This window comes from Orcinus orca, chromosome 13, assembly GCF_937001465.1.
Source record: "Orcinus orca chromosome 13, mOrcOrc1.1, whole genome shotgun sequence".
In the NCBI taxonomy this organism is placed as follows: domain Eukaryota; kingdom Metazoa; phylum Chordata; class Mammalia; order Artiodactyla; family Delphinidae; genus Orcinus; species Orcinus orca.
In genome coordinates, this window is record NC_064571.1 from 80,654,971 (window position 1) to 80,667,398 (window position 12,428).

Below are 12,428 nucleotides of genomic sequence, written 5' to 3' on the forward strand. Positions count from 1 at the left end.
TTGGAGCTTTTCTTCTGTATTGTCACAGTCATGGAAATTTTAATATTCTTTTCCATAACTTAAAAGTTGACAAATCAATAAGTAAATGATCTTCATCTAGGTGAAAACAGCGTTTAGGTATATAAAAAAAATTCCATTTGCCCTTTAATGCTATGGTGAATGAACCTGTAAGTGGCCACTAACCTCCTCTTTTATTTTTCTTAAACCTTACAAGTTTATTGAATTGTATTCTTAGTTTGTAAAAATTATTCCTGACCAGAAAGATCAGTCAGTGGAGAGGAGTCCAGATAATGAACAAATGGGAGACTTCAAAATATGTATGAGACACAGAAATGTAAGCCCCTCGTGCAAAAGATAATGGGAAGAATTCAAAAGTCTGATAGCACTTTTATTTCATTCTGTACTTTACAGCGCCTGTTAGGCTATCTAATGAATAATATTAAATAATGGTATGAGCAATATAGAAGCCTTTGCAGGGAGCAGATTGGCTTTACCAATCTTGATTTTATCCTGTTGATACTTACAGTTCTATAATCAATAATTATAAGAACTAGGGTAAAATTTGGATCTTCAGGTAAAAGTGATTTATACTTACTAGTATAAAACTTTTAAAATATGTATTCATTTTTCTAATCAAGTATGCTCTATTCATATCTGGAGAACTGTCATTACTCTCCTTGGAATAAGTATTGTCTTTCAGTGGCGAGAGTAGTGTATATGGGGCCAAGGGGGTTATTAACAAAATCAGCTGCTTGCTTCAGCTGGATTTAAAGGGACCAAATAGCTACTTGCCGATGTTAGACCGTGGATGGTCTAATAGGAGCCTCTTCTGGTTCCTAAATTGAACATTATATGATTTTGTTAAGGCGCCTTTCAGAGCAAATGCTGGAAGTAACTTCAGCCTCATATATTTGTCCCTTTTAAGTTCAGGCCTTGATTTTAACCTCTTTATATATACTGCGTGAAAGACCATCTTATATACTCAAGAAGGTTAGTGCAATTTCAATTACAGGCCATAGGGGCCTCAGTTTCCCCTTGTCTCAGTAGGGATACTAGTAACTGCCCTGCCTAACTCACAGTCTTTTTTTTTTTTTTAATAGAAAGTTTAGAAAACAATGGGGAGAATAGTGACATGAAATCTCAAGTGCCCAGCTCCCAGCTTCCACAATTATCAAAATGTGACCAATCTTATTTGACCCCTACCCCACCTACCCTTACTACGCTCCTGTGGACCATTTTAAAGAAAAACCCAGTCATCTTTTCATTTGATCCACAAATCCTTCCATATCTATTTCTAAAAGATACGTTTAAACTTAACCACTACAGCATTACCAGTAAAAAAGGTAATAGTAATTCTTCAATATCATCAAATTTCCAGTTAATGTTTAGATTTCCACATGGTTGTTTTGAAAGCCAAAGCAGTTATACTGAGAATTACTTGTGAAAGTTGGAAAGTGTTATTAACATCAAGTGGCCATATTTGGTATGCTGAACAATGGTAGCTGATGTCCTATTGAATTATTTGTTGTCATGTTAGTTTGTACAGTATTATCAAAGAGGGGCAGGCAGTGTGGAGTGGGAGAGTGCAGTGGGGAAAGTAGAATCTCGGATTCTAATCCTAAGATCCATTAATAGCTGGCTGTGTGACTTTGGACACGTTACTTAACATCTTTGGTCTTCTATTTCCCTTTTGGTAAAGTGGAGCTAATTAAAAAATTCCTTGTGGGATAATGATAAACATTAAATTAGATGACATATGTACAATACCTGGGTTTACATAGTTGATGCTTAATAGATTATAACTATCATGTGGTTATAGCACAATAATAATAATAGAGAAATTTGCCCTTAATGAGCATTACTTTGTGCCTAACATTGTGCTAAAGGACTGATTTTTTTTTTTTTTTTTTTTGCGGTATATGGCCCTTTCACTGCTGTGGCCTCTCCCGTTGCGGAACACAGGCTCCGGACGCGTAGCCTCAGCAGCCATGGCTCACGGGGCCAGCCGCTCCGCGGCATGTGGGATCCTCCCAGACCGGGTCATGAACCCACGTCCCCTGCATCGGCAGGCGGGCTCTCAGCCACTGTGCCACCAGGGAAGCCCAAGGACTGATTTTTATATTATTGAATGTTTATGACATCCTCTGTTCATAAGAAGTGATTGTCCTCATCCTCGTTTTATAGATACTGGAAAGTTGAGATCACAATGGCTTACTAATTAAAGCGAATATTGCACTCAAGCCTGGGTGGCCCTGGAGACCAAGCTCTTAACAACCCCTGCGTATTCCTCCATGTGGTGTTTGTGGTCATAGCATATTTGGTTTGAGAGTATATTTCACTCTGTCCATGTAGACATGTAATTCCTAGTTGATATTTACATGTTGAATTCCCTATGTTTGCAGGAAACGCTGCAGAAATATAGTTACCTCTATGATCTGTCTCGGTCAGAAAAAGGGAAAGTTCAGGATCAAGCCGTGGCCATGTGTTTAGACGGTCAGCCTCTAAGAATGATTCAACAGCTGCTAGAGGTGGCCGTTGGCCCTCTTGACCTCTCACCTAAGGATATAGTACACGGTGCAATAACGAAAATCATCTCTGCGTTGAGGTAAGCTATAAAACAGTCATTGAGGAGAACCTGAGCTGATACTTTGCCAGTAATGTGCTTGTTTCACGGTTGTTAGAAAGGTAAAATACTATCATGTATGTAGGAGCATTTTATAAAGTATGATGTACTTCATAAAAAGTGAGAGATTATGATTAGACTTCTCAGTCTCATGTCTTAAAATATCTTGTGAATGGAGAACCATGGCAGTGTTCTGTCATTGGTCCTGTGTGTAACATGTCAAGAAGCTAGCTAACTTCTGGGTAGACCCTCTCTCGCACCCAGATAATTCTTGAAATAAGGGAAAGGCCAAAATGGCATGTGAAGCAGGTCGCTGAGTGTCAGACTGTCATGTGACTTCAGCGTGGATTTTCAGAGCTTGTCTCTTCTAATTCCCCTTCTTTGTAGCAGTGGGAAACCAGTTCCCAGAAGTTTCTTTTGAAGTACACAAGGCAAGGTTAATCATATGCTGAAGAAGTTGGACATGTGTTAAGTATCTTAGGACATTATTTACCTGCAATTAATGGCATAAAACTGACAATTGAGAAATTCTAGCTTTCTGTCGATAGGCTGGTATCTTTGTAGGAATACATCCAAGGGGATTAGGAAAAAGGGAAAGTTGAGCTTAGAAAATAGTGAGGCATCAGGTGCTTTCTGTGAATAATGCAATTAGCCTAAAAGATTTCGTTGTGTTTAAATTATTCTTCTTTTAAGCATTCTTTGTAATTCTGTGTTGCTCTTGAGGAACTTTTTGATTAAATGCGTGTCAGTTTTCAGCAGCTGAACTGAAATCAAATGAGGCTTCATCAGTTTAATTACCCAGTTTCATCCGGTTTTCACCTTAATGCTCTGAGGTATCTGGTAATTTTATATACAGGGAGAGAAATGAAATAGTGTAACACTTTTTAGAAATCGCAAATATGAAATGAATAAAGCTTTATTCTATTACGAGCTTATTTTGTTTTGGTGGTGGTTGTGATTATAAGAGCCACTTTCCTCTTTCAAATGATGACAGATAATTGTTTACCATGTTTTATACCTTTTTGATTCAGTTATCTTTTATTATTTCTTAAATCAAGGCTTAGATGAAGCTCACAAAAATAAAAATTTGAAAAATTACTGCTTTGAATATAATTTAGTTTATTTTTCAAAAATTGTACATTTTCATATAATTAAAATATGATATATTTTTACGTTTATAAAATTCTGACATAAATTATACTCCTTTCTTTTTCCCTGTGCCCAGTTCTACTACTGAAGATTTTGTTCTGATCTAATAAATGTTAGACTTAGTGTACAGGAGACATTCAATAAAAATGAGTTAAATCTTTCAGTAGTGGCGGGAAGGGGAACTTCAGTTCACCTACGTCTTTTTCAAAGGAAAACAAATTGCTATTGACTATGTCCATAACATTTACGTTTTAGAAAGTTAGTGAAATTTAGTAGGCATAAAATGACAAAGGGATGAACATACAGCAGCAGTTGGTTTAAATCATATAACAAACTATTCAAAAACTCATCTAAAACTTCTCTTTCCTCTGTTACATTTTCAGAATTCAGTAGAGTTCCAGACATATGCATTTGTAGAATGGGCATAATAGGGCCTGTCTCATGGGCTGTTGAGATTATTAAATGTCAGGATGTATGTGAAGCACTTAGCAGTGCCTGCTACCTAGTAAGTACCATGTAAATATTAGTGTTTTGAAAAAAAGGCCAACTAGAGAATTTAGATTATTATATACTTAATGCTTAAAATAGCTCTTATTTTTAATGCCCATTGAGTATATCTTTGAATTTTTGGATGACAGAAGGCAAGTAGATTTTCTTAATCTGTCTTTTTCCTTCTTTTTTCCCCCTTTTCCTCTACTCTCTTGGTAGGAAAACAAGCCTGTATTAGACTGTGAGCTCTTTAAGGGCAGAGGTTTCATCTCCACATCCTTAGCACACAGTATAGGACTTGGTACCCTCGTGGGCTACATATACCACGAACGGCTATGAGCTGGCGGTATATGCTGTGCCGAGATCCAGCTGGATTCATCCGAGTGTAAATGTCCACTTGTTTCTGAGGCTTGAGCCATCCTGTTCTGATTCCGTTCCTCTCTCTGTCTCTCCCTTCGCAGTGGAGGCAGTGCTGACCTCGGGGGGCCGGCGGACCCTCTCCGCGTCCTGGAAGGGGTTGTTGCAGCCGTCCACGCCAGTGTCGACAAAGGGTAAGGCTGGAGCGGTTTGTGGGTCTCACTGAATGGCGTTCCTCGGAGTCCTAGGATTACTTTTAATATCCATGTTTATGAAGCTTCCGTGACTAAGCATCTTTTCTAGGTGGTTCTGAAGGAAGAGCTGAGGAATTTCTGGAGATGTGTTTTCCCAGCTGTACTCTTAGCCCATCAGCTCCAACAGGACCCTCTCCTTCTCTCCTGGGCCTTGCTGGCCTCAGAGAGTGTGGTCTCTTCCCACCTCCTTCTGAGGGTGGCCAGGGAGAGGAACCTGCTCTGCTTCTTAGGAGAGCAGGGGTTTACATCTCCAGGAGGTTAACTGTACTGATTAAGTATGGAAACTCCTAGAGTGTATATGTTATTTTTGAAAACCTTTATATATGTTAAATCTGTGTTGTCTGAGGACTGAGGGCGTAGAGGCTTTATAAGTCTAGGAATGTGTGTGTCTCCAAACCATTTTAAGAAAGAATCTTTCATTCAGGTGCACTGGTAGTAGTAGTAGGAATAACAACAACAGCAGAATGACAGTTACGTATTTCCCAGAGTTGACGAAGATCTTTCCTATGTCTGATATCCATGGCAACCCTGTAAGGCCTCACCCCAATTTTCTTTGCTACAATAATAATGAAGCGTATTTGAGAAACCCCCTCACAGTTCATTCAGTAATATTGTTTTTATTTGCATATTGCCTTCCAGTTATTGTTCAGGTACAGATACATTTTTACACGATTTCGATCAAAATGTATGAACACTTCTCTCTTCTGTTTTAGTTACTTGCTATTGGAACTCTTTCCATTGATCTTTGTAGATTTAGTGGTTATGATTTTTGACGCCTGCATATGTGGTTGCCATTCTCAGATGAGGAGAGAAAGTCTGGGAGAGAGGAGTTGACTTGCCCAGAGTCAGAGGCCTAGGAAATAGAGCCAGGAGTCCGGTCTGTCCCTGCGTCATAATTTAGGGCTCAGATACCTTTACAGAATGTCTCCACGCATCGCTTTGGGCCCGCGGTTTGAGTGAAAGAACATAGGATAAGCCATATGGCTGGGTCTGGCAAACATGGCCAGCAGGGCCCTCGACTTACTGTGCCTTTTACTTTGCACGTTTTCTCTAAACTCCCTCGCTTGTGGGTCTTTAAATGGTAAGGAAGCCACAGCTGTGGCTAACATGGGCTTCTTATTCTAAAAAGAAATGTCACTGTTCTGCACGTTTAGTGTGTGTCATGTTCCGTGCTCAGTCATGAACAGTTAGTTCTGGGTAGGAGGAGCTCAGAGTCTTACAGGGGAGACCAGCTTGCCTGGGCTCCCAGTTACCACGCAACAGAGTGGTCAGCGCTGTGCAGAAAGCAGGGTGGAGGGAGTGGCTTATTCTGCCCGGGGAAGTTAGGGCACGATCCACACGGGGCGGCATTGGAGCTGGTCTGTGACATCTGAGTCTGCGAGAAGGAGGAGGTGTGGTCCAGGCAGGCACACTGCTTCAACAGGGCAGGTGCAGCAGATAGCAGGGTGGGCAGAGATGCTGCGTGGGAAACCCTCAGCCACTCTCTAGACGGTCCATTGAGCGGCTGCTGTTCCAGTCACAGCCCATCAGTCAGTTCTCAGCTCACCGCTCCCCTGTGAGCTGTCGCACAGTGGCTGTCAGGTACCCGGACCCGGATCCAGGCCTCACGTGATGAGAGGGATCTCCACAGGCACTGCTTTAAGCCCCTTCCAGTGGGGTCTCTCAGTCTTGTCCCACTGGGAACATCTCAAAAAATTAGAAGGCAGTGTTTTTCTTAGTGAATTTCCAGCCAGATACACAGAAGAATCCACCTTGGGTCACTTGAATACAGACTTTTTTTAAACTTCAATTTCCAAAGAGGAAGACATTGGGGAATGGAGAATCAGAACAAGATCTTACTTTTCATCCCAGAGACACAGAATAACAAAGGCTCCTTAACAACAACAAAAAACTTAAGTGAACTTTTTTTTTTTTCGCTTAAAAAAGAAAAAGAGGAAGACGGACAAAGTCATAACTTTTATTCCTGGCAAGTGTTCTGTGAATGTGGACAGTTAAACCTGACACGCTTGGCTTCAGTTCTCCTCCCTGAGAGCGTGTCCACGAGTCACAGCGGGGAGTCGCTCTGTCTTTTCTAAGTAGTTCACGGGGAGCGGGGTCTTCAGAGTGACATGGGGATTTAAACTCTTTTAAAGTAATGCTCCAGGATTGGCAGATACAAACTATTATATGTAAAATAGGTAAACAATAAGGTCCTACTGTATAGCACAGGGAACTATATTCAATACCCTGTGATAAATCATAATGAAAAAGAATCTGAAAAACAACATATGACTGTATGTATAACTGAATCATTTTTCTGTACACCTGAAACTAACACAACATTGTAAATCAACTGTACTTCAATTAAAAAAATCAAATAAATAAAGATAGAGTAATGCTCTTGGGTCACTTGCTCGTTACTTGGTCTGACATGACTGACTAACCCTCTAGGAGGCCACGCCAGGCGTGTATGCCCCTAACCCTCCCTCAGTCCCAGCCCTGTAATGTGAACACGCATTGCCCACTATGGCATCTGTTTAAACGGCAAATCATCTCTCTTCATATACATTGTCAGCTGTCACAAACACACACGGGCGTGCACGCGCGCACACACACACATATATGCATGTGCTCTTAGGTGAGGCATACACCATCCCATAATATTCCTGGCAGAGAGATTGAAAAGTCAGAATTATGGTGTGTGTATTAATGGGTACCACCAAGAGTTCAGTCTTGTGTTTAATTTTTAGACAGTTTATGCCTTCATCAGCATGTCCTCCTTTGACTTTTTATATTGGTACCGATATCATCTACCTTTTAACTGCAGCTCCCGCCTCTCCCGTGAAGCCCCCTTTCCCTCTTTCTGCCTGTGCTAAGGGTAAACGACGTAAAACCACAGCACCCAGGCAGGTACCAGTGGAGCCAGCAGCCACCTGTCCAGGCAGACGTCCTTTTAAGTTTAGCCACATTCTTGCTTCTAGATATCAGGGTTAAGTCTTCTAGGGATTTGAAATAGTGTCAGAAAACTTTTTTTTTATATCTTTATGGAGTATAATTGCTTTACAATGTTGTGTTACTTTCTGCTGTATAACAAAGTGAATCAACTATACATAAACATATATCCCCATATCCCCTCCCTCTTGCGTCCCCCTCCCACCACTCTAGGTGGTCACAAAGCACCGAGCTGATCTCCCTGTGCTTTGCAGCTGCTTCCCACTAGCTAGCTATTTTACATTTGGTAGTGTATATATGTCCATGCCACTCTCTCACTTTGTCCCAGCTTACCCTTCCCCCTCCCCGTGTCCTCAAGTCCATTCTCTACATCTGCATCTTTATTCCTGTCCTGCCCCTAGGTCCATCAGAACCTTTTTTTTTTTTTTTTAGATTCCATATATATGTGTTAGCATACAGTATTTGTTTTTCTTTTTCTGACTTACTTCACTCTGTATGACAGACTCTAGGTCCCTCCACCTCACTACAAATAACTCAATTTCGTTTCTTTTTATGGCTGAGTAATATTCCATTTGTATATATGTGCCACATCTTCTTTATCCATTCATCTGTCGATGGACACTTAGATTGCTTCCACGTCCTGGTTATTGTAAATACTGCTGCAATGAACATTGTGGTACATGACTCTTCTTGAATTATGGTTTTCTCAGGGTATAGGCCCAGTAGTGGGATTGCTGGGTCAAATGGTAGTTCTATTTTTAGTTTTTCAAGGAACCTCCATACTGTTCTCCATAGTGGCTGTATCAATTTACATTCCCACCAACAGTGCAGGAGGGTTCCGTTTTCTCCACACCCTCTCCAGCATTTGTTGTTTGTAGATTTTTTGATGATGCCTGTTCTAACGAGTATGAGGTGATACCTCACTGCAGTTTTGCTTTGCATTTCTCTAATATTTAGTGATGATGAGCAGCTTTTCATGTGCCTCTTGGCCATCTGTATGTCTTCTTTAGAGAAATGTCTACTTAAGTCTTCTGCCCATTTCTGGATTGGGTTGTTTGTTTTTTTGATATTGAGCTACATGAGCTGCTTTTATATTTTGGAGATTAATCCTTTGTCAGCTGCTTCATTTGCAAATATTTTCTCCCAATCTGAGGGTTGTCTTTTCATCTTGTTTATGGTTTCCTTTGCTATGAAAAGCTTTTAAGTTTCACTGGGTCCCATTTGTTTTTATTTTTATTTCCATTTCTAGGAGGTGGGTCAAAAAGGATCTTGCTGTGCTTTATGTCATAGAGTGTTCTGCCTATGTTTTCCTCTTGAGAGTTTTATAGTGTCTGGCCTTACATTTAGGTCTTTAATCCATTTTGAGTTTATTTTTGTGTATGGTGTTAGGGAATGTTCTAATTTTATTCTTGTACATGTAGCTGTCCCGTTTTCCCAGCAGCACTTATTGAAGAGGCTATCTTTTCTCCATTGTATATTCTTGCCTCTTTTATCAAAGATAAGGTGACCATAGGTGTGTGGGTTTATCTCTGGACTTTCTATCCTGTTCCATTGATCTATATTTCTATTTTTGTGTCAGTGCCATACTGTCTTGATTACTGTAGCTTTGTAGTATAGTCTGAAGTCCGGGAGCCCGATTCCTCCAGCTCTGTTTTTCTTTCTCAAGATTGCTTTGGCTATTTGGGGACTTTTGTGTTTCCATACAAATTGTGAAGTTGTTTTGTTCTAGTTCTGTGAAAAAAGCCATTGGTACTTTGATAGGGATTGCATTGAATCTGTAGATTGCTTTGGGCAGTAGAGTCATTTTCACAATGTTGATTCTTCCAATCCAAGAACATGGTATATCTCTCCATCTATTTGTATCATCTTTAATTTCTTTCATCAGTGTCTTATAGTTTTCTGCATACAGGTCTTTTGTCTCCTTAGGTAGGTTTATTACTAGATATTTTATTCTTTTTGTTGCAATGATAAATGAGAGTGTTTCCTTAATTTCTCTTTCAGATTTTTCATCATTAGTGTATAGGAATGCAAGAGATTTCTGTGCATTAATTTTGTATCCTGCTACTCTACCAAATTCATTGATTAGCTCTAGTAGTTTTCTGGTAGTATCTTTAGGATTCTCTATGTATAGTATCATGTCATCTGCAAACAGTGACAGTTTTACTTCTTATTTATTGACTTGGGTTCCTTTTATTTCTTTTTCTTCTCTGATTGCTGTGGCTAAACTTCCAAAACTATGTTGAATAAGAGTGGTGAGACTGGGCAACCTTGTCTTTTTCCTGATCTGAGAGGGAATGGTTTCAGTTTTTCACACTGAGAACAATGTTGGCTGTGGGTTTGTCATACATGACCTTTATTATGTTGAGGTAGGCTCCCTCTATGCCTACTTTCTAAAAAGTTTTTATCATAAATGGGTGTTGAATTTTGTTGAAAGTTTTTTCTGCATCTACTGAGATGATCATAGGGTTTTTCTCCTTCAATTGGTTAATATGGTTTATCACATTGATTGATTTGTGTATATTGAAGAATCCTTGCATTCCTGTGATAAACCCCACTTGATCATGGTGTATGATCCTTCTAAGTGCTATGTTGGATTCTGTTTGCTAATATTTTGTTGAGGATATTTGTATCTATGTTCATCAGTGATATAGGCCTGTAGTTTTCTTTCTTTGTGACATCTTTGTCTGGTTTTGGTATCAGGGTGATGGTGGCCTCGTAGAATGATTTTTGGAGTGTTCCTCCCTCTTCTATGTTTTGGAAGAGTTTGAGAAAGATAGGTGTTAGCTCTTCTCTAAATGTTTGATAGAATTCGCCTGTGAAGGCATCTGGTCCTGGGCTTTTGTTTGTTGGAAGACTTTTAATCACAGTCTCAATTTCAGTGCTTGTGATTGGTCTGTTTATATTTTCTATTTCTTCCTGGTTCATTGTCAGAAAGTTGTGCTTTTCTAAGAATTTGTCCATTTCTTCCTGGTTGTCCATTTTATTGGCATATAGTTGCTTGTAGTAATCTCTTATCATCCTTTGTATTTCTGCAGTGTTAGTTCTCCTTTTTCGTTTCTAATTCTATTGATTTTCTTCTCCCTTTTTTTCTTGATGAGTCTGGCTAATGGGTTATCAATTTTGTGTATCTTCTCAAAGAACCGGATTTTAGTTTTATTGATCTTTGCTATCGTTTCCTTCATTTCTTTTTCATTTTTTTTGATCTGATCTTTATGATTTCTTTCTTTCTGCTAACTTCGGGTTAGCAGAACTTTGTTCTTCTTTCTCTAATTGCTTTAGATGTAAGGTTAGGTTGTTTATTTGAGATGCTTCTTGTCTCTTGAGGTAGGATTGTATTGCTATAAACTTCCCTCTTAGAATTACTTTTGCTGCATCCCATAGGTTTTGGGTTGTCGTGTCTCCATTGTCTTTTTTTCTAAGTATGTTTTGATTTCCTCTTTGATTTCTTCAGTGATCTCTTGGTTATTTAGTAGTGTGTTGTTTAGCTTCCACGTGTTTGTATTTTTTACAGTTTTTTTTCCTGTAATTGATATCTAGTCTCATAGTGTTGTGGTCAGAAAAGATACTTGATACTATTTCAATTTTCTTAAATTTACCAAGGCTTGATTTGTGACCCAAGATATGCTCTATCCTGGAGAATGTTCCATGAGCACTTTAGAAGAAAGTGTATTCTCTTGTTTTGGGATGGAGTGTCCTGTAAATATCAATTAAGTCCATCTTATTTAATGAAACATTTAAAGCTTTTGTTTCCTTATTTATTTTCATTTTGGTTGATCTGTCCATTGGTGAAACTGGGGTGTTAAAGTCCCCTACTATTATTGTGCTACTGTCGATTTCCCCTTTTATGGTTGTCAGTATTTGCCTTATGTATTGAGGTGCACCTATGTTGGGTGCATAAATATTTACAATTGTTATATCTTCCTCTTGGATTGATCCCTTGATCATTATGTAGTGTCCTTCTTTGTCTCTTGTAATAGTCTTTATTTTAAAGTCTATTTTGTCTGATATGAGACTTGCTACTCCAGCTTTCTTTTGATTTCCATTTGTATGGAATATCTTTTTCCATCCCCTCACTTTCAGTCTGTATGTGTCCCTAGGTCTGAAGTGGGTCTCTTCTAGACAGCATATATATATAGCTATTGTTTTTCTGTCCATTCAGCCAGTCTCTGTCTTTTGGTTGGAGCATTTAATCCATTTACATTTAAGGTAATTATCAATATGTATGTTCCTATTACTATTTTCTTAATTATTTTGGTTTTTTTTTAACATCTTTATTGGAGTATAATTGCTTTACAATGGTGTGTTAGTTTCTGCTTTATAACAGTGAATCAGCTATACATATACATATATCCGCATACCTCCTCCCTCTTGTTTTCATAGGTCTTTTCCTTCTCTTGTGTTTCCTGCCTAGAGAAGTTCCTTTAGCATTTGTTGTAGACCTGGTTTGATGGTGCTGAAGTCTCTTAGCTTTTGCTTGTCTGTAAAGCTTTTGATTTCTCTGTCGAATCTGAATGAGATCCTTGCTGGGTAGAGTAATCTTGGTTGTAGGTTCTTCCCTTTCATCACTTTAAATATGTCCTATCACTCTCTTCTGGCATGCAGATTTTCTCCTGAAAGATCAACTG

At 39.1% G+C, this 12,428-nt stretch overlaps 1 protein-coding gene and 1 long non-coding RNA gene across 5 annotated transcripts in view; one reads left to right on the forward strand and one right to left on the reverse strand.

The window, feature by feature from the left end:
- The window catches only part of NBAS (NBAS subunit of NRZ tethering complex), a 341,400-nt gene that overhangs the window by 270,593 nt on the left and 58,379 nt on the right, over positions 1-12,428 (forward strand). For all 4 annotated transcript variants that reach the window (XR_004485944.2, XM_004274869.2, XM_033437419.2 and 1 more), the window contains 2 exons: positions 2,403-2,605; positions 4,723-4,812. Coding sequence is in view for 3 of the 4 variants with exons in the window: in XM_004274869.2 (XP_004274917.1) it covers positions 2,403-2,605; positions 4,723-4,812 (293 nt within the window). In the remaining variant the exon portion in view is untranslated. The remainder of the gene's footprint in view (positions 1-2,402; positions 2,606-4,722; positions 4,813-12,428) is intronic.
- Positions 1-12,428, reverse strand: part of LOC125960762 (uncharacterized) — a 308,514-nt gene that overhangs the window by 186,662 nt on the left and 109,424 nt on the right. The gene's annotated exons all lie outside the window — the stretch shown is intronic.